At 37.4% G+C, this 20,890-nt stretch overlaps 2 protein-coding genes across 3 annotated transcripts; one reads left to right on the top strand and one right to left on the bottom strand.

The window, feature by feature from the left end:
- Positions 1-1,013: 1,013 nt before the first annotated feature.
- LOC102311689 (cytochrome b5) lies at positions 1,014-5,682 on the top strand. 2 transcript variants are annotated; one of them, XM_005929551.3, is made up of 5 exons: positions 1,014-1,495; positions 2,501-2,629; positions 3,895-3,921; positions 4,023-4,054; positions 4,189-5,682. In XM_005929551.3, exons 1-5 carry the CDS (start codon positions 1,298-1,300, stop codon positions 4,277-4,279), a joined length of 477 nt encoding a protein of 158 aa, XP_005929613.1. In that variant the 5' UTR covers positions 1,014-1,297; the 3' UTR covers positions 4,280-5,682. The 2 variants fall into 2 exon arrangements, with proteins under 2 accessions (XP_005929613.1, XP_005929612.1); XM_005929550.3 differs by having other exon boundaries at positions 1,016-1,495; positions 4,186-5,682.
- Positions 5,683-11,283: 5,601 nt separating this feature from the next.
- Positions 11,284-14,488, bottom strand: zgc:162592 (uncharacterized protein LOC561993 homolog). Its single transcript, XM_005929549.3, has 2 exons — positions 13,464-14,488; positions 11,284-12,423 (listed from the first exon to the last, which is right to left on the bottom strand). Exons 1-2 carry the CDS (start codon positions 14,263-14,265, stop codon positions 12,128-12,130), a joined length of 1,098 nt encoding a protein of 365 aa, XP_005929611.1. The 5' UTR covers positions 14,266-14,488; the 3' UTR covers positions 11,284-12,127.
- Positions 14,489-20,890: the final 6,402 nt, after the last annotated feature.

The following is a 20,890-nucleotide window of genomic DNA, read 5'->3' on the forward strand; positions in this document are numbered from 1 at the left end:
AAATAAAAATAAGAAAAGTGCTAAGCCCCCATTAAGTAAAGGTTACATAACATCCCTTTAGCTTCTTTGGCCTGCATTTGTTTTCTTTTTCTCTTTCTAACCCCCTTTTAAGCTTGTATCCGTATTAATCTAGAAGTTCCTTTTCATTTAATTTCTACATGAGCTGTATCTAAACATATCATTCCACAGTTCTAAAATGTAATTGCGAAAAAATATTTATTTACTTTTATTTACTTTACCCATATTTATATATTTATTATAATAATAATAAGAGTTACAGGCGAGGAAAGAGTGTAAATGTCAAGAAAAATGAAGTAGAAAAATAACTTTGGAGACGAAAATAGAAAAGAGTACCTTGATACAATAAAATAAACAGCAGAGTTTTGGTAAAAGCACAAAAAATTCCCAAAAAGTAAACTATGGTGTTGACGAGCATTGTCCAATGACTATACAAATGATTATGATAAAGTTTGAACCTACAACAAACGTGTTTTTGATGCAAAGGCATAAGTGGAAATACTGAAACTTTGGGGTTAGTTTGGCTAAAGATTTTCTTCAGCTTAGTAAAAACCCATGTCTAAGATTTGACCTAAGACAAGTGTCCCAAAAAAGGGTTAACAAGCACACTGTGGGTGATCTATCAGTATGTGCTTCACAGGGTTTATCAACAGGCAGATAACATAGTGTCGCTGTGGGTTGTATCCGGGTTTTTAAAAAAACAGAAAAGAATTAGGAAAAATACCAAATATAAAAATTCCTATTCAGAGAGTACCAAGGAGTATAAACCTGCCAAGGAACTTTGGAAATGAAATAAAATCTTTTTGAAAAAAAAATGTCTGCAGTATTTACCGGGACAAAGAAAGTGTTATCTAAGCGCAGATAAAATGGGTAAAACACATGTTATGTCACCGGAGTCCCTTACATGCACAATGACAGCGCACACTTGACAACCTTGGCTTGCGCCATGGTCTCGTGATCATCAGTTGGGCGACCTGATTGGTCACTGCTGAGAAAGTGACAGTTTCTTTGGTTACTGCCCCGACGGTCAAACAACACACGGTGGCATTGGTTCGTTTCACATGTCTGCTGATACCGGTTTAGGGTGTCTAATGCTTTCGTAACATATAATTGCTCAGCACTGAAATTGTGTTTCTTTTAACTTTTTTTTCCTGCGGTGTTATCAGGGGCTTTTCGAGCCTAACCAAACAGCGCACATAGCTATAGCCATCTTTACGTCCATAGCTAAGGTTTAAGAGAAGCTAAGGTTAGCTAGTCGCTCAGTCGTACTGACGTTACAATGGGAGAGGAAAATAAAGAAAATCTCACTAACGCGAATAGTGAAGCTGGTAACTCCAGTGTTGAGCAAAATTGCGAAACAGTAGACGATGGCGTAAAATGTTACACGTTAGAAGACGTAAGAGTACATAATATGAGCAACGACACATGGCTTATCATCCACGATAAAGTATATGACATTTCAAGTTTCCTTGAAGAGGTAAGAAAGACTTTCTGTTGACTAGTAGCTCATGCTTTGTCATTAAAGTAGTCGTTATTAATTCTTCTTCGTGAACCCCTTGGTTTTGCCATTTGTCTGGGCTTCCTGGAAGTGCAGGATGAGCGTGATCCTTATCGTTACGTGTTGACGTGTAAGCTTTGCAAATTGTCTTCGGCTAATTTGCTGCTAACGACCCAATCCTAAACGGCCAGTATAAATAATCTACAATTACGACTGGCCTACTTTAAAGAACCTTCTTATTGTTTTATCATTTCTTCTGCAAGGGTGTCCAAATGTTGTAGGATAGATTAGCTAAGTTTGGTTAACAAGTAGTAGCTAGCCCTGTCCGATGATAGTTCTTCAGACGATTTGGGCTGAATGTTTATAGCTTTATAAACACAGCTGATAAAAATGTGATTTATAAATCAGTGGGCTGGTTGTGATAAAATCCTTTATCTGGCTAAAATGTGTAAAAACTCTGGAAGTTAAAAGTTGCTTGTTGTGTAAAAAACAAACAAACAAACAAACAAAAAAAAACAACCCTTTTTGCTTAAGTAACAAAATTAGCTCCTAGAGTGGTACGTCTTTGAACAGTACTGTGCAAACGTCTATAGCCACCCCTCAATCTTTGCATTTTGATAGTAAAATGGGGAGTAGGTGAAGGTTTGTAAATTACGGAAAATAGAGTTTAAATAGTTGTAACAATCTTGAAAACCAAAATTTGGTATGACCAAATTTTGTTCTAATATGTTCTTGTAATTTCTGTAAGTAATGTTGAGTTGAGGTCTGGGAATGCCAGCTAATGGCTGAGAATGTCCCGGGGTGTGTCTTTTCCAACCATGTATGCATTCCAACACTGGAAGACTATAATATTAGTGCATTTCACTGTTTTGTCTGTGATTTCAGCTGTAATACTGTCATTATTCATAACTTAAACAAGTATACTAAAACAGTTGTGCATGTCAGGTGCTTCAGAGTAACCAGGTCAACCACTTTTGATTTTAGCATCCAGGAGGTGAGGAGGTTTTACTGGAGCAGGCGGGTGCAGATGCCACAGAGAGTTTTGAGGATGTGGGTCACTCCTCGGATGCCAGGGAGATGCTCCAGCAGTATTACATTGGGGAGCTTCACGAGGTAAGGAGGAAAGACTGCCTGTCTGCCTGTAGTGTTTCTTTCACACGTCTAAACCAATCTTTCAATTACTGAAGTTAAATGTCTTTATTATTATGTCTTTGTTATTATTGTTGCCTAAACCCTTCCAAATCAAACAGAGTAACTAAATAATGTCACAAGATTGAGTCATTTGCACCTAAGTTGTTTGGAGTCACCTCCAGATGGTGTCGTGTATAAGATGACGTAAAAGTGGGTGGAAACTGATTTGTTACCAAGTCTATCACATGAGCAGTAGCTCTCTATTTAAGTTCCTATATCACATTCAGTCTAATGTTCACATTTTCTGTTTCCTGTGAGGCAGTAATTTGGTTTTGAGCAATTCGAGCATAAAGAAATACTGAAATTAGAGAGATCATAGCATAAATATAAAAAGCATCAGAAAAATACAATAAAAATACTATCCAATTAAACATGAGTAACAATATTTTATGTTATGCTTGTTGGAAATTTAGTGTAGCTTATCAGCCACTCTATTATACACCCAACAGTTTCACAATATTTATAATATACTTTAAAACATGGTTAAATTTACTAATTTACCATAATTATACCATTAGATGATAGATTTTCTGTTCATACTGTTGTTTATCCATTGTGCTTCCACTGAGTGCTAATGAATCTCCAGCAGTTTCAGTTAGACAAATCCAGTGCTTTCACATATAAAGTCTCTTTAGACTTCAAATGTGAAAGCTATTTGTAAAATCAATCTTTATGGGTCTTTTACAAAACAGTTTGTGTGAGCTGCTCATTTTAACGCCACAAGAAAATGGCTGTAGAAAAAAAGACTGGTCTGCCTTGCAAAAATAAAAATGGGAAGATGTCCAGTTCATGTGATTAATTGTTTAATTTGGACTGCTGCAAATTAATCCAGCTTATCTCCAGATGAACATTCCAGTGCAACAGGAAGTTGCAGAGTTTGAAGAAAGTTTCCTGCTGTCTTCCTGTTCAGATGACTTTTGCTTAGGTTCCCACATAATTAAAATCGCTGAGCTGGTTTCTTTGTCTTTTAATAGAAACTGGCAGCACACCACACAAACCGTATTCAAATTATCACTTTTAATTGGTGGATTCCACTTGCAACAAATCAATGAATGTTTGAGGGATAATTAGCCTTCTGGTTCTTTCACCAGTCCCACTTGATGGTTACATAAATTTCAGTATTTATTTATTTAATTCTACTCAGCATCACAAAACGATCATATGATTTCTTTTGTTTTCCTTCATAGGATGACAGAAAAAAGGACACTGCAAAGGTAAATTGGCTGTTCCATGCACCATGAAACGATACTGTATTTGGACTTTTCCACATTGTTCCACAACTTGTGTTTCTCCTTTTTTCAATTTTGTGCTGTAGAAAGCAGAAGTCGCAAAGTCTGAGGAGAGCAGGTTAGTCATTCTGATGAATGTGTCTCAGGCTCTCTTTGTACTGTTTCAGAGGGGCGAGTGCAATGACACCTTATATCTGTATAAATGAAAATGTTTTCAAATTAACGTTTGTGTAATATTTTTTTTTTCAGCAGCTCCTGGGCCATTTGGTTGTTACCTGCTGTTGCTGTTGTTGTTATTGGTATCGTGTATCGCTACTTCATTTTTGAGCAGAGGTCCTCTTGAGTGGCGACGTCATGTTTTCATCCCTGTCTTTTCATCTCGGAGGCCTTGAAATGTTTGACCAAAACCTCCTCACCCTGGACACGCGTGGTAGTGTCAACGTTCTCAGCAGCAAGAAGAGTGGAGAGAGTAGTTTGATTAAGTGTTTTTGTCCTTGTCCGTCTACTTGGTGCACCAAATAGATAGTTGGGCAGAGACTTTATGAAATTGTCAGCCTTTGCTTTCTTCACTGTGCCAGTTGTCATAAATGTCACGTGTTGTCTTTACCCTAAACTTTCATATGCACGTTCTGCAGTTTGAATCTTCATTACGCCAGCTATAGGTAGGCTGAAGGAGAGGTTATGCAGGGCGATGATGAAGCGAGCCTCCAGCCTATTTTTTTTTTCTTCTTCTTTTTTTATTGGATAATAACTTGCATAACCTCCAGTGCATTTTTTTGGGTTTAATAAAGTCAGAATAGCCAGTTAGCTCTCAATAAAAGGGTTTATTTTATTCACTCCTTTATGCACAGTTCAGCTGTTAGGCAATGCTTGATTGCTTTTATCACTCGGTTGCAAACTCATAATCTTTCCACTTTTATGAATGCATTTTCAAGTCTGTGTTGGATCCTTTTTGAAAATCGCAGTTAATTATATTGCATCATTGATTTGTTTTTGGAGTTGTCCCTTTCTGCCAATGTTCTCTTTTCAGGAATTTATACATGTTCAAATGACCTAGTCATTTAAATGTAGAGAGAGATACAATGCAACTTATTACCCAGGTATAATAGATGACAGGGAATGACAGAATACCCTTGAAAGAAAGTTAATTTCTATTTCAAGTTGTTAATGTTCCCTCTGCTATGCCGTTTGTTATTTAACCAGTGCTTTTTCACAGCTTTTGTTCATTGTAACGCATCTGAACTTTAAGTTTTGGGTGAATGGCACAAGCAGCTGATTCAGCAGAGTTTAAAATCTGGTCTGTGTTTCTTGTGTAGCAGGTTTGGCTATAATCAGTGGGTTTGGCATTTGACCTATAGATGGGTATCTTTCAGTCTACATTTAGTTGTCTTTCCCTGTTTAATGATTATTTGTGGCTTATATTTGTTATTGGTTTGATTTATTAAACCTTTGTCAAGGTTGCTAATTTGGTCTTGTTAAATATGTTTTGGTAAGCTTTCAAATTCTTTATTTAAATTTATTTCATGGTAATTAAAAAGTTTTTTCCAAATAGAGACAAATTGATGTCAGCTGTCATTTCAAAGGTTCTGAATGAACTTGCTGCTATTTTTACATGCGAGTACAAAACTGCAGATGTCAAAAATAAGTTTGTTGATTATAAAAGATAAGATGAATACATGTCATTGTTATACATTTTACCTGCCATTTCCTTTCTTTGAAACTATCAATAAAATGGGCCTTGACGTGCAATTTGCCAGTCACTACTTCCTGAAAATAATTAAATGTAAATCAGGGTTTATGTATATAGGTTTTCTGTTTCCTTTATTTATTTATTTTTTTAATTTGTGTGATTTGTGACTTCCCCTCCTGCCTGCCGTCTCTATATTCAACATCCTTTGTCCAGTGTATCCACCCGCTCTTCTTTGCATGTGCCCAAACCATCTCTACTATAACTGTCTCCCTACCACTCTGATGTACTCATCTTGTCCATCCTGGTCACTCCCAGTGAACATCTTGACATCTTCAGCTCAGCCTCCTGTCATTTTGTCAGTGCCACCATCTCCAAACTATGCATCGTAGCAGGTCACGCCTCTTTAGGTAGTCAAACTCGTCGACCTTCACTACCACTACTTCTTGCTTCACTGCATGTATTCTGTCTCGTTTCAACCGTCTTTCATTCCTCATCTCTCGAGTGCACACTGCCACCTTTCCAGGCTCTCTTCCACCTGCTCCCTACTCTTTGTAAAGATTAGTGTTGTTTATGAACATCAAAGGCCACAGAGACTCTTGCCTGACCTCAACTGTCAGTCTGCAAACAAGAAGGGGCTGAGAACAGATCCCTGATGCACTCACACTCTCATCTTACTCCTACTGCAAAAATCACCATGGTTAAAGCACATATATATATAAAACTGACTTAACTAAATCTAAAATAAAAACTAAAACTAGTTGGGAAATAACATTTAAACTATATATATACATGCACACATACACATCCTTAGTTTTAGTTTTTGCTACTTTGGTAAATAAGAAAGTTTATTTAACTGCCCTTATGTAACCTTGGATGTCTACAAGACGTAGTCAATTGCTTTCAAAAAGTTCTGTTTTTATTGTAGTACTTGCACTGATTTTCCTAAATTCTGCTAGAAAAATTTTCCCTCCATATAATATTTATTAATGAAGACTGAAATGAAGAATGAAACGAAACATTTTGAAAAACTAGAGCAAACACACTCTGGAAAGTGGTTGAAACTAAGCTGAATTAAAAGCAAAAAGTCTAAACGAAATTTAAAAAAAGGCCAAATAGAGAAAAATGAAAGAAAGAACCCCAAAACAAGCTAAAACATGTTATCATCACAGTAAAGGCTCTAAAACGTCACAACTTTTAGGTTCTGATTTAATATACAAAATGCTAGAAAATTAATTCCTTTGCTGATTGCTATTTCCTCGACATATGTTTCAGTGTCACATTAGGGCCACTAGTAAATCCTGCTCGATAATAAATTAGCTTTTGCTCTTGATACATTGGAGTGTGGTGAAAGAAAAGCCATTTCAGTCAATGGGCACTGTGTGGATGAGGCATGCTTTCTGATGAAGGGTTTGAAGCAATTTGATTCTTGGAAAGTTCCACTCTTCACATGGCCAAAATGGGTTCTTTCAAGCCAAAAGCTGGACCTCAGTTATTGTTGAGTGCTAGGAGGATGCTCGGAACATGGAAACAGCCCAAAAACAAGAAGTCAGGCAACATGCAGTACAGACACATACTTCTGTTTCAACTGGCACCTTAAATGGTAGCCTCTGAGAAGGCGTTATCATTAAATAAGGCTGCTTTACTGAATGCAGCTTTGTATACTATGTGTTTACCACAGTTATGTTAGCAAATCGTTCCTCATACCTCCGACTAGTGCTGTTTAAATAATGATAATTGGTAAACATTTACAATTATAACTGCTATTAAACGACAGCAGCAGCTCTTTCATAGGTTCAAATTAAGACCAAACATCACAACTACCTTGGAAAGATGCCATCAAAACCCTTATAATCTAACACTGTAGCCCAGTGTGGTGATAAGCAACAGATTTATAACATGAAGTCATTTAATTTTTTTATATAGAGGTGAGAGAAAATGTTATAGTATCTCTTAGAAATGTAATCATGGCCCCATTGTGATTTAATTTAAAATTCCAGGCGGGTACTTTTATTTGATTTTCTCATGCCTAGGCAGTTTATAGTGTAACTACTATATATAGTGTAGCTACTTTTTGCCGGAAGCGTGAAAGGTGGAAAAGAGCAGGAAGGGTGATTGAAATGAAAGATGTTTTTTCTCTGTCTACAATCTCCACAAGAGCCATCACAGTTTAGAGTACACGCCACATGAAGCATAAATCCGTGCCTGTTGATTTATCCTTTTTAATCAGGTTTTCACTCAGGTGGGACTTTAAAGAATCACATTCCTTAATTAAATAAATGTATGGCTTGTTTCAAGAAACCAAAATGCTGTTGTAGTTTATTTAAAAAGGACTCCAATGCTACGTGAATAGTGCATGTAACACTGGTATTGGGCTTCATGAAACTTAAAATTAGTAGGACAGAAACATTAAATCCTGAAACAGAAAAGAAATCCAACGGTATAAAATTATACCAATTGCTTTTGTGCAACATTATAGACATATTGATCCCTCTCTATATAAATATAGATACATTTTTTTGCCATGTTATACTTAGTAGAAACACAAGATGGCAGTACCATGTCAAGATGATAATATGCTAAGTCTTGGATTAAGCATTTGCCAGAAACAGTGAAACTATACACCATTCAGCTCCAACTTTACAACCAGTTACATTAAAAATGAAGACCAGCGATTATTCTGTGCCTGTGAAATGTTCTGCCAGGAAATATGTGGACATTTCTTTGACATGTATCACACACCTAAAAATGATGTGTGTGGTACTGGTCCAGACCAGCAAACCCATCATGCCAACCATACTCTCTTACAGCAGCAGCCTCCATCCAGATGTGGTGCCCATTGCACCTGTCCCAAGGGGGATCCAAGGTGTTAACCTGGCTTCTAAAGCTCACCATCTTCCATTTGAGCATACATGGGATGCAGTGGAGCAAACCCAGTCCATGTCGGCATCCTCCAGCAACTTATAATACCCGATAGATCAGCTGTCAATGTCTCAATACCAGATGAGGGTATCCCCAGAGGTCACAAGTCTATTTCTCCGCTACTCAGAGCCATTTTGACAGCACACTAGAGACCTACATAATATTAAACATGCAGTTTAATATTGTGGGTACAGCATTACAAAGTATATATTAAAATCATTAATCTCTCTAGTTCTCTCATTTTCATAAACACAGTTCTGTAGCATACATCTCCAAATGTTTATGGGCAAAGAAACACAATAGCAGGGTGTGATAGAGGGTGTTTGAACATGTAATACCCTTAAAGACTTTAAAATGTTAATAGTTTAAAGTAAAATGTAAAAATATTCTGCTTACAAAACTGCAGTGAGGCTAATGCAGATGAACAACAGATTAAAATATTTTTAGAATAGGGAGCTTTTGACAGTATTGTCTCAAGCACTGTACTTCCAAAGCCATAGAAGCAATGCATTGGACTTTATTGGGATCCGTGTTCTGTCTAGCTAGATATTAGATATTTTATCACCTTTTCAGCAAAGACCAGTGAAGCCACTTCTTGTTGTGGCAGGAATTATGACCAGAGAGAATGATAAGCTCTTATAAGATGACATATGGTGTCTGTATGAATATACTGCGTGCGAATCCCTAAGACAATCACCATTCCCCAAACCAAATCACCTGTCATTTCTGGCAGCAGTAAGGCTTAAGAAGAATGGAGGCTTCTAATGCACAACACTTCAGTGTCTTAAGAGACCACTTTGACAAACACCTCAGATGCTACGAAAATCACTTCTGGGTAATGCGGGAATACACCTGATCTCTGACAGGGTTTGAGTTAGCTGAAAGGGTCACATATTCATAGAAAACGTTTTTAGTGTGACTTAACAAAGAAGGACATTAAAATCCTGTTCTTGTGCACAGAGAGATGAGTGACAAAAACATGCAGAGAACCAATGTCAGAAAGAATTTAAAAATTTTAAAACTTGTCTAGGTTCATCAAAAACATTCAACTCTAGCTAAAGAAGAACTTAATTCTTTTGTAAAGGACACCTGCTGATGAAATCACTAAATTCACCCAGGCCTGAGTTTATGTATTATGCAGCAATATGAGATGGTAGTGAGACTCCATCATGTATGTTTTAGATTTAGTGGTGCTGTAAAAAAAGACACCGAGCAGGATTCGGTGAAGTTGAAGACGTTAAGATCTTCCTTAGGAGAGACCAAAATCGTCAACATTAAAAATGTGTATATCAGAAGGACAGCTCAGGTGGAGCCGCATGGAGACAAAGTCTGAGATGCTGAGATGGTTTCACATGACATGAGATTCATCAGGTCAAGTTGGGGTTTTTTCTAACATCATTCTTTGCAAAACTACTTATGGGACCACTTGCAGCTGCCTCACAGTTTGCTCCCTTCATTATGCATGTATCGAGCTGTTGTTTCATTTTTGTGCCCTTTGTCATGAGCAATACTGGGCATAATATCAGTCGAACCTGTATCCATCTACTATGCATAAGCCAAAGGATCATTTTCTGCTTATTTTATTTTATTATTTTTTTTAAAAGCTCCGGATCTACAGCTCAACCTGTTATCTAACATGACACTGGTAGGTAGCAATTAACATAATCTATCTCATATTATTCAAAAATTTGCCCAGAAGTATAAAACAGTGAAAATATTACCAAAATAGAATGACGTATCATTTTTTTGTGCATAGACTAACTTGCTGAGTTCTTCTCTGGGTGAAAAGAACGTTTATCTAATGACCACAAACAAGAATTCTCATTTTGAGCTTGTTAATCATCCAGGTTTGCCATACTACTTTAATATTACCACTTCAAACAAAGAATTCCCACTGAAATAATAGACTAGGCTATACATAATCATCATTAATTTGTTTTAACCCTCCAAAATAAAATAAATAAAAAAAAAAATGCATAATTCATATCAAACAAACCAAACTTGTATCTTCATTAGTTAGTCCTCTTACTGAGGAAAGCTAGGTATCTATGCATCCATCCAGCCATCCTCTTCCACTGATCCTTTTTAGGGGGGGGGGGGCTGGAGCCTATCCCGGCTGTCACAGGGCAGAGAGAGTGAGACAGCTAGCGAGTGCAAAATGCTACTCTACTTCAATAAGTTGAAACAAAAACATTAACAGGTAAAACATTGACAGCATATAGTACAGTTTAGCATTTATTATATACCACAGCATAGAGAAGCAGAGAGATGTTAACTGGAAGCTAACAATGCTGATGTAGAGCATCAGACCACGCATAGCTAGAAAAAAATATATGCTAAAGGATCAGCAAACATTTTTCACTATAACTTTATTTCAGTTCTGCAATGATACATCTGTAAATATCAAACTCAAACTGAAGACTTGAAAAGAAACAACTCATAGGCATCATGCTTTATTTCATAAATTATCCATATATCAATACATAAATTCTTTTATAATCAGGAATTTTTCAATCACAAACAATATACATACAAAAGGTTAATATTACGTTATTCAGATTTTTTTTTCCTTTTTTAACTTCAATTTTGTGACACTTTTGATCCTCCGTTTGCCCTTGCACAAACTTCAATGATGTAACTCAAGCAGAAAACCTAAAGGCTAAAATTAACTGCATAAAACGTTACGGAATTTCTGAATTCTAATCTCGATTCATTGTAAATGTACATAAACCGATAACATGACAAAAACTTTAGTGCAGATAGTGTGAGGAAGATCTTAGACTTAATATCTCAAAGTAAACAACCATAGCCTCAGATCTTATCCAAGTTATCTCTTCCCAGCACAAATGTGGTGACCTTTCTACAGTATAGATGCTTAATTACTTTCCTCCTTGCACCCACTGAAAAGCTGTGACTTAAAGGTTAGCTTCTCCAAGCTGTTATATGCCAAGGTATTTGATGCACAGTTTAAATTGAAGAAGAGGTAGATGGTTTCAGTCCTTCAGTGTGCTTATTATCAGATACTGATGTTCAGAAATGCTTCATATAGAGAGAATTTAAAACGAACTAATTCGCTAATCCTTACCTGTGCAACAGGTTTAAACAGGCTGACACTGAAAGACTGATTATATCACTGTATGTAATGTCAATTTTTGGGAGCACAGAGAACTTTGTTGGTTGGTTATAAAACAAATAAAAGGTGGTTTTAAAGACACTGTCTCTAATTGTAAATTAAATCTCTGCAGCAGTGTGAATAAGTAAAAGAAAATATCCAAAGCCGTTCTAAATTCATGCTCCAGTCAACTGAACACTGATTCTGAAGTTTGATAAAAAATAAAAAATATATTACAATCAAGATATCGCAAATTTGGATTTAATCTGCAGAGAGGAAATTTTAAATGTTTGCTATCATAACCAAATCATTCGTACTGCGACCCTTTTAAAGCTTAGTTCTCACCCTCATTACCTTGTATGGAACTATGTCAGAACATGGCTTCAGTTGTCTAGCTCAGTCAGACAATGCAACACAGTACAGAGGTTGCTGGCCATGTTTGTGTCCATGCCGGTGGTGCTCTTTAGGTCTTAAGCTACAGACAGCAAGGTGCAGGTAGATGACACACTGGAGGAACGCCCATGGACACTGTTGTTGTTATCCAGAATTCCTGATGCAAACTGCATCTTTGATGTGGTGCAACACTCAAAGGTGCTGGCCAATTCAGGGCAGAGGGCCAGAGCTAGTTTCTGAAGGACTAGACAGAATTTCTTGCGAAAGTTTCGGTTTATCCAGAAATAGAAGATGCAGTTGAGGAAACCATTGGAAGTTGGTAGCCAGACCACTACAAACTCAATCCACTCTGGTATACTGCTACCTGTGACTGCTGTAAGGCAGAAAACAATGAGTGTTAAGGCAAGTATCAACAAAGTGAAAACAACGTACCTAGCAAAAGACAGCGGCTACTTTGACCTGCTCCCTTTTTACAGAGCAAGTAGCTCTGTATGTTTTCTTTGTCTAATTTTCACACCAGAGGCCCTTCATGGGGTGACACAAATTCCTAAAAGTGTTAGTATAATTAGTGTTAGTATAACTGCAAAAGGAACCTCCTGAGACGGAGCTGGGGATATTTCACTTGGCATTATGAGAGAAACTAAAAAAGTCTGCTTTGGAGGTGCTTGCCTTACCCCTGAAAGCAATGATATAACCCATCAAACTAACATTTGTAGTCTTGACCTGAAAATACAAAATTCACTGATCAGGTGGAAACTGCAGTGAAACCAGCATTTAGACAGCAGCATACTTTAAAGATTAAGCAAAACCGTCGGCTTCGTTTCACAGGATATTCATCCAATATCAGATCATTTACAGCACTCTGTGGAAAAGGTCTTCACTACTAAAAATATTCAGCTGTGACTTTTCAGTCGTGACTACTCCAAGACAGCACATGGCTGGGGTAAATGAGAAAAGTCAAAAAAGGTCTGAGTCATATAACTGGCCCCAAATCAGCTTTTTATTTACAACAATAATAATAATAATAACAAAAATGTTTTTTTTTAAAGGGAAATGGCCATCTAATACAATTTTTAATAAACACATTCAAATACTTACTTTTGAATTCTCTTACGGCCTTTGAAACCACAAATAAGAAATACACCAAGACAAACAAGTACCTGTGAAGTTTACCTCTTCCAGTTAAGCTTATATAATCAAAAACTATCTAAACCTAAAAAAGCAAAGCTTGCTACAAAATAAGCCAGTTATATGAGTAGTTCTCAGATATTTTGTCCCAGTAAATGCCACAATTATAGACATAAACCGACTATATTACATGGGATATATTCATACATGAAATGAGGATGGTAGAAGAAAATCATCCACCATCCTCACACACTCACTTTACGTATCTAGTGAGGTTTTGCTTACCATTGTAGATCATTGCTGCCATGCAGGGAGTCCAGCAGATGTAGTAGGCTCCCATCACAGGCACAAGCACTCTGGAAGGCACATTGAGCCTACTGCGCCGCGCGCTGTCATATTTGCGCAGTTTTAACCTCTGTCTCTTGGCTGCACACCAGACTTTTAGGTTTGCAAATGTCATGATGATGGAGCAAGGGAAAAATATTACACATGTCAAGCTTAGGGAGTATCCAATATTTGTAGAGTAAGATGGGTTGCAGACCAGTGATGCGGTGGAAAAATGAACTTGGATGATGCCATCTGGTAATGATATCGGCGAGAGTAAAATGGGAGGAAAGCACCAGGCGAAGGCAATCAGAAACAGCGTCCTTTTCCTTGTCAGCAGAGATGAGTACTGAAGCGGGTAAAACACCGCAATGTACCTCTCCAGGCTTATCATGGCCAGTGTGTACATGCAGGTGGAGTAGACGGTGGCATTGCAAAAGGCCACAAGGTGACAAAAACCATCTGGACCTTCAGTGTAATCCTTTAGCAGACTCACCCAAAGGTTCAAGGGCATGACCAGCAGTCCGAACGCAGAGTCTGCTGCAGTGAGCGAGAGGAGAAAGTACCGAGAGTTTCTCGACCAGCCGGACACTGAGGAAGTAATAGCCAGGAGAACTGCAATGTTTCCCAACGTGACCACGACGCCCAAAACGATTATTATGCTTATTTTGACGGAGCGGTGAGAGAGCTCCTGCTGTCTCTGAGAGTCGAACTCTGACATGTTGAAGTCGTCCGAAGTCGAGAGGTTAAGGGCTGTATACATTGTTCTACACGGTGATACAAGTGGAAACAAATCATAAGTAAACCACAGACACGCAAAAGAAAAGAAAGAAAGTTGACGAAATTTTCTAAAGAAATCAAAAATATGAGCAAAATATGCGGCCGTTCGCTGCTAGGCTAACACTACAATCAGCAGCACACCTGAGGCAATTAGCGCTGGGTGGTAAATGCATTTACTGCAGCCATGCTTCAGCTCAGAAGCAGGCTAATCACGGTTAACTTTTCAGTATTTTATGAACTAAGTGGATGTTTTATTATTATTATCATCTAATTTTTATATTAATCATAGGTGGTTTAGCTGAAATGATTGTTTCTTCAACATGATCAGGTATTGCCCACATCATTGCTATACCCTGTAACTTAAAGGAATCTAAAAATGGAATTCTTACTAGTGTTAGTATAAATCTAAATATTCAGGACCATAAAGGGAAAGATTTCTTTATCAGCCCAAAACCATCTAACCTTTCCATTTCTATTATATTCTATTTTAGTGAGCTAATTTTCCTAACATCTATTAATATGTGTGCACATATTGAGTGTTATGTGCAGAGATATTTCTCCTACACATTAGGGCAAACTACCACGAAACCACTTAGCACAGCAGGTCAAAAAACATATTTCCTGTTCTATGTCCTAATCCTCTAATCTAATATAATATAATATAATCTAATATAATATAAAGCAACTATTGTCCTGAATTGGCACTATATGTGAATCAAACTGAAAAGACCTGAATTAACATGACAGCAAAACTGTACTACAAAATAGCCTGTAAAACAGGTATGCATGTTTCCACCACCATTACTATTTAAATTGTCCCCATTTGTTGTACACTAAGGTGGAAGAAAGTAAAAATATCACTTCTGACTCTATTCACAGCCTATTCCGTCAACTTGTTCCGTCTAGCTTCCAGGCCAGCCCATCTTGACAGGTTTCATCACCTGAAATAACAATGAGTCAGACAACAATTCGTCACTACCAGAAAGGTCTCACAGAAGACATACACACTGTCAGCCTGACGTCTCGCTACCAATCATGGTCCAATTTCCACCATCACACACCATTAGTGTCAACCATTCCTTCACCTCCTTTTCAAGCTCAAATCTGTGCCATCGTCTCTTCTTCAAATAAATAAATAAATAGACATACAGCAACTACATGACACAAGGGTAAGAAAAGGGCTGGAAAGTGTCACCGACCTTTCCCACTTAGGTAACCAGGAAACCATCTGTTTCAGCAACATTCTTCTGTGTGACTCTCTGCTATGTGAAACTGCAGTGGAACTAAGATGCGATATTTGTAATGTAGACTTCTAAAAATACACTACACAATGAATTTTCTTACACTGGCTTCACAGTCATCAATCCTCTTCCTCTCCTAAGAATCCATTACATGTTATTAATTTTGAAGAGAAGCTGCTGCACATGGGATAAATCTGTTCTGCAAAAGCTACACAGCACATCTACAAGACGAACTGCCTGTGACACACTTTTTCCCCTACAGATCCTCCACAGTAGAAGTGACAGCTATATTTGATATATGTATTTCTCATTGTCCTAATGAGAATATTTCTCTCTATTTAGTGCAAAGCCTGGAGGAGGAGATGGACTGAGGGTCTGTGGTTAATATTCTACCTCCTTTTCCCTCCTTCATATTCATTGCACCCTCGACTGCATGCTTTCTTACCTGATGCTTTCTTATTTTCAAAGCATGTAGAATTCCAATATCAATGGGTGCAAGCTCTCAGATCTTTAAAAAGAGCAATGTCACTTTATACAGGTGTTCTGTTATGGGTAAAAGTCTATCCATCCATTCATTCTCTTCCGCTGCAGCACAGTGGCACTGTGGTTAGCGCTGTTGTCTAATAGCAAAAGGTCATGCGGTTGACTCCACCATCCACCTGGGCCTTGGTGTGTGGAGTTTGCATGTTCTCCCCATGTTTCCCTGGACTCTCTCTCCAGGTACTCCAGCTTCCTTCAACAGTCCAAAGAGATGCATTTAGTTTGATTAGGTTAACTGGTGATTCTAAATTGATGTGAACGTGACTGTAGTCTGTCTCTCTGTATTAACATTTTATGTCAGTGGAATCAAAAGAATATAATATTCAGAATAAAGTACAACAAAAAAGCAACATTGCTTTAAAGTGGCATTTGAAAAATAAAGCTTAATCGTTTATTTGTTAATTTTAGTACAATATGAATTGTTAGCGATGAAGCATCTATTTACAAAGCAGAAACTGCAGCTGGTGGAAACCAGCTGCAGTTTCCAGCAATGCGAATTGGTATCATTTGCATGCGTGCATGTTATTCTGTCTGCCTGGAAACATGATAGCTTTTGAATGAATTCTAGAAAAAGTTGGGTCATGTTAACAATTCATTAAAATTTGACTTACATCCACTGAGGTGTTCAAGGTCAACTAGGAGTGTGGTGTGGATTGTCAACATAAATATTGTAAACATCATGCCATATTTGACCTCTGACCTCTCCTTCAAGGGCAATAGATTGATCTGAAGGTCAAAGTGATAATAATGCTATAGCCGTTTAAAAATATGTTTCTTACTGCTAACATTTGTACTGACAGTATATAGACATATGGGGATTCTAAACATCATGTTCCTTTGGACCTCCGACTGCTTCTTCAAAGGAAACTAAGGTCAAACTTTCATAAATTATCTTTTGTCTTTAAAATTAAAATTCTACTGCCTTTGTTTCTATTGGCAACATTTACCAAATGATACTCTTGTATGGGGATTCTAAATATCACATTTTAGGCCATATCCAAATGTTATGTCACATTTGAAGTCTGATCTCATTTTTACATTTCACATCTGTCTTTCTTTCAAGCTGACCCCAAAATATATCAAATCTTTAAAAATGTGTTGTCAAGAGGACGAGGATGAGCTGCCTAGTTAGTTAGAAATATGCTGCATTATATAATAAACTTAAGTTATTCATGTCCACTCATTTACAAATCAATACCTAATATCCATTACCAACTCCTACATGCAAAAGTCTGCACTTTGTACTTGTTTTTACCGCACTGCAAACCTCTTAAAGTACATTTAAAAAGAACAAAGAAAATAAAACGATATATACAAAACACAGTATTATTCCCTTAAAAATAAATACTGCAAAGAGAGTGAGCTACCTTGAGGTAGGTTTGGGCTCTCAGAGTACTTCTTGTTAATGCATGTAGTAATATGGGCCCTTGAAATGTTCAGCAGTCAAGAGGTAGTGCAAAGTAGCCTATAATAGATTTACTTGAGTGAATTCAGTACAGTACTCAATTAAATGCACTTTATTTATTTACCACGTCTGCAAATATCAGATCCATATATTTATCACATGAAATCTTTCGCTGAGCTAGAAGTAAAATATTCAGTGCACATTTCTGAGAAAAGACAGAAATGCACATATCCTCACAGTTCATTCATAAATCTATCTGTGTCTTTTGAGCATCTCTGCGTGGCTCAAATCCTAAAGTGTTTCCATGTGACAGAGAGGGAGGGTTTGTGTGCGTGTTTCAATGTCAAGTCTACATGTGTGGGCGTGCACACGCAAGCACTTCTTGCCCAAAGCTGTATCTGTAAATGTAGTTGATCTCAGGCGAACATGAGTGAGATACAGAGAGGATGAGTTTCTACATGTGTGCAATTGAATATCCTGTGAGTGGGCGGACTCCTCCATTGGCCACCTACTGTACAGTACTTCCTGATGTAGGGGAAAGTAGCCATTGATTTGATCTGTCTGTGCATGTGTGCGTATGTGTGTATGAGAGAGAGAGGGTGTTTGTGTGGGCTGCAAAGCTATCTAATTCTACCAGCAAGGAGGATGTTTAGGGGAGATAGTATAGCACGAGGTTTGATGAGCGATTGTGTGAAAACTTCGTGTCTGTCTTGACCGTGTCTAACTGATAACAAGGTTTCGCCAGCACTGACACAACCAACCTGGCAGGTTGGACGTTATTAAAGCGGTGTCAGACATACAGTATATTCTTGTTGGACCTACACATCAATGTATTCCCCCTTTAGACTCAAATAAGAAGGACAGTGCAGAGAAAGAAGTGCAAAAACCAAATCGAAAGAGAAAAAGTGCAGATGAATCATACTGCAAATTGAATACAAATATCATTGAAATAGCATTTATACAGCTCTGCTTGTTCATAATATTCCCATTCATGAACAAAATGCTTTAATATAACAAGTGATTTAAACACTATGAAATGAGGACCGTATTTATGAGGTTTCCTTTGTGTTTCATGGGCACTGAAAAACACATTGGAGAGAGTCTATTAATAACGTCTGACTTATTAGTACAAATATAATGATTTGAGAAACATCTTTTATTGTGCATGAAGTGAAAGACAGAAATCGGGTGCTATAGATTCCTAAAGAAATAATAAAAATAAACAAAAACCCAAAACAATCCATCCAATTTAAGCAGCACATTTTGACCCGGTTACACAATGTTTGTATGTCACAGTGCCTCTGCTTCACTCCCATGTACAAAAATACCTACAGTGAGGCTAGAATTTCAGCCTCGCATAAGAGCCTTTCTCCTCCCATTTAAAAAGCCTGAGTATTGAATATCATTGAAGCTCTTTTTGCTTTCAGTTGTTTTCCCAGAATCAGAGCTGAATTCAACTATGTTGCATTTGTAGCCAGTCTTACACAACAGGGGTCTCATTCTCTTTTTGAAAAAGGTCTTTTAGACATTTAAAAAAAAAAAGAATATCTAAGAGGGTATATTATGCTTTGGTGTTGACCTTTAATTTCACCAGTGGTTGCAACTTACATAGAACCACACAAGCAGAAAACTACACAGTCCCTTGGTAGCCTTGCTGATTTTCTGTAAGGGAGCTTTATTTTGAATCCAGCTGCTTTCCACTGACCTGACCAGATTCTAAGGTATTAAAGGCTGCTTTCGTTATATACAGCAGCCTTTTAGGAATCATACATCATATTGTAACCATACTGAAGTCTCTATTTACTATTAAGTTCTGTATAGAATGATAAGTTAGCTTCAGAACTGGGTAGGAACAACAGATTAAATAATATTGAGCTATTTACATTTTTACATTTTTTTCAGTCATAGAGAAATCTTTGGTAAAAAGATCAAAGCTAAACAATGGAAATCAAAGAAATATTTTAACCTTTGAATCATATTTATCGTGGACCAAAATGTGAACCTTTCTCTGTAGCTTATCTGGGCTGCCATTTCCATTCCTTGGGTCAAAGATAAGGCACCAAATTAGATATTAGTGTTGAATAAATACTGACATTTAGGCAGTCATCCGTGGAATCACAGTATATGAAGCAAAAACTGAGTTTGTACAATTCTAATGAATTTGAAAGTCACGATTTGTTTACTTTTCAACACAGCCTGAACGTCCCTAGGCAAGCTTTCTTGCAATATCTGTAAGTATACTTCAGTAATAGATTTCCAGGTTTCATGAAGGACTTTTCTCTAGATGTTGGCTTTTGCATTTGTTGTCTTGTTGTTTGGCTCAAGACTTTTGCACAGTATAATGTTATGTTTTTTACTCCACAGTTTTTGTGAAATCTGCCAGTGAACGGTATTGCTTGGAAACTGAAATTAAAACATTTATGTGCTCAATTCCAAGAATATCATAAATTGAAATAATTGATGTCTTTGTGTTAGATGAGGTCACCTGTGCTCGCTCTAAAGTTTAGTTCATTCTACTCCAGACTAAGTTCTGACAGAATTACAGCTATATAACTGCAGTAACTACCCTTGTGTGGTTGAGTAATTGTGAAAGCTGAAAGAGCTGTAGCAAGTAAGGTCTCAGAATTATTGTGCTTTCATCTTTACAGCACATCCTTGGCCACAAAGGCTCTAAACCATCATAAGATTATTCACAATGGTAAAGCTTGGCAGGATGACAAAATTATTTGTAAGGCCAATAAGCCAATCAAATGGAGTGTGTGCCAGTCTCGTTAAAAGCATACAAATGGGAAAATCCAGGATAAACTATTAATCTTTTATTGCTTTTACATTCCCAATATTTGTTGCTCTAGACATCAGCGGGCCTCCGGTAGTTTATCCAGATGTGGCCGAGTGATCAGGCAGATAAGAGAGATGCAAGTGCAACAATGAAAAAACTAAGGCATCCCCCAAACAGTAAATAATATAAGACCTGAACATTATTTACATGTTGTGTGAAAAGTCCACAATTCAGGTCACATGTTTTGGTTAAAACTGGCCACTTTTGACAGCACTGGCCAGTTTTAATCAAAGTCTCCTTGGCTTGTGTGTCTGCAAGCATAGCTGACTTTCTCTTATCAGTTGGTTCCTGTTGATTGTGCAGAGAAATGTTTATTATGTGACGTCATCCATTTGTGCGTCAAACCTTTGATGCTGAGTAACATGGGTTGAATAACAATGAGCCAACTGGGGAAAACTGTGCCTGAAAATCCTGGCAATTACAGTTATGGCAGCATTTTTCTCCTCCTCCTGCAGTTGTACTTACCTCAGAAAATGCAGCTTATTAGCAGCCAGATATGCCGACATTCAGCATTCATAACACAAGTGGTTTTTAAAAAAAGGTCTCTGGGCATCCGGCATCCAGCGCCAAACACTCTTCATTT

Source organism: Haplochromis burtoni, unplaced genomic scaffold (assembly GCF_018398535.1).
Source record: "Haplochromis burtoni strain Fernald_Lab_line unplaced genomic scaffold, NCSU_Asbu1 Contig_50, whole genome shotgun sequence".
NCBI classification, from domain to species: Eukaryota; Metazoa; Chordata; class Actinopteri; order Cichliformes; family Cichlidae; genus Haplochromis; species Haplochromis burtoni.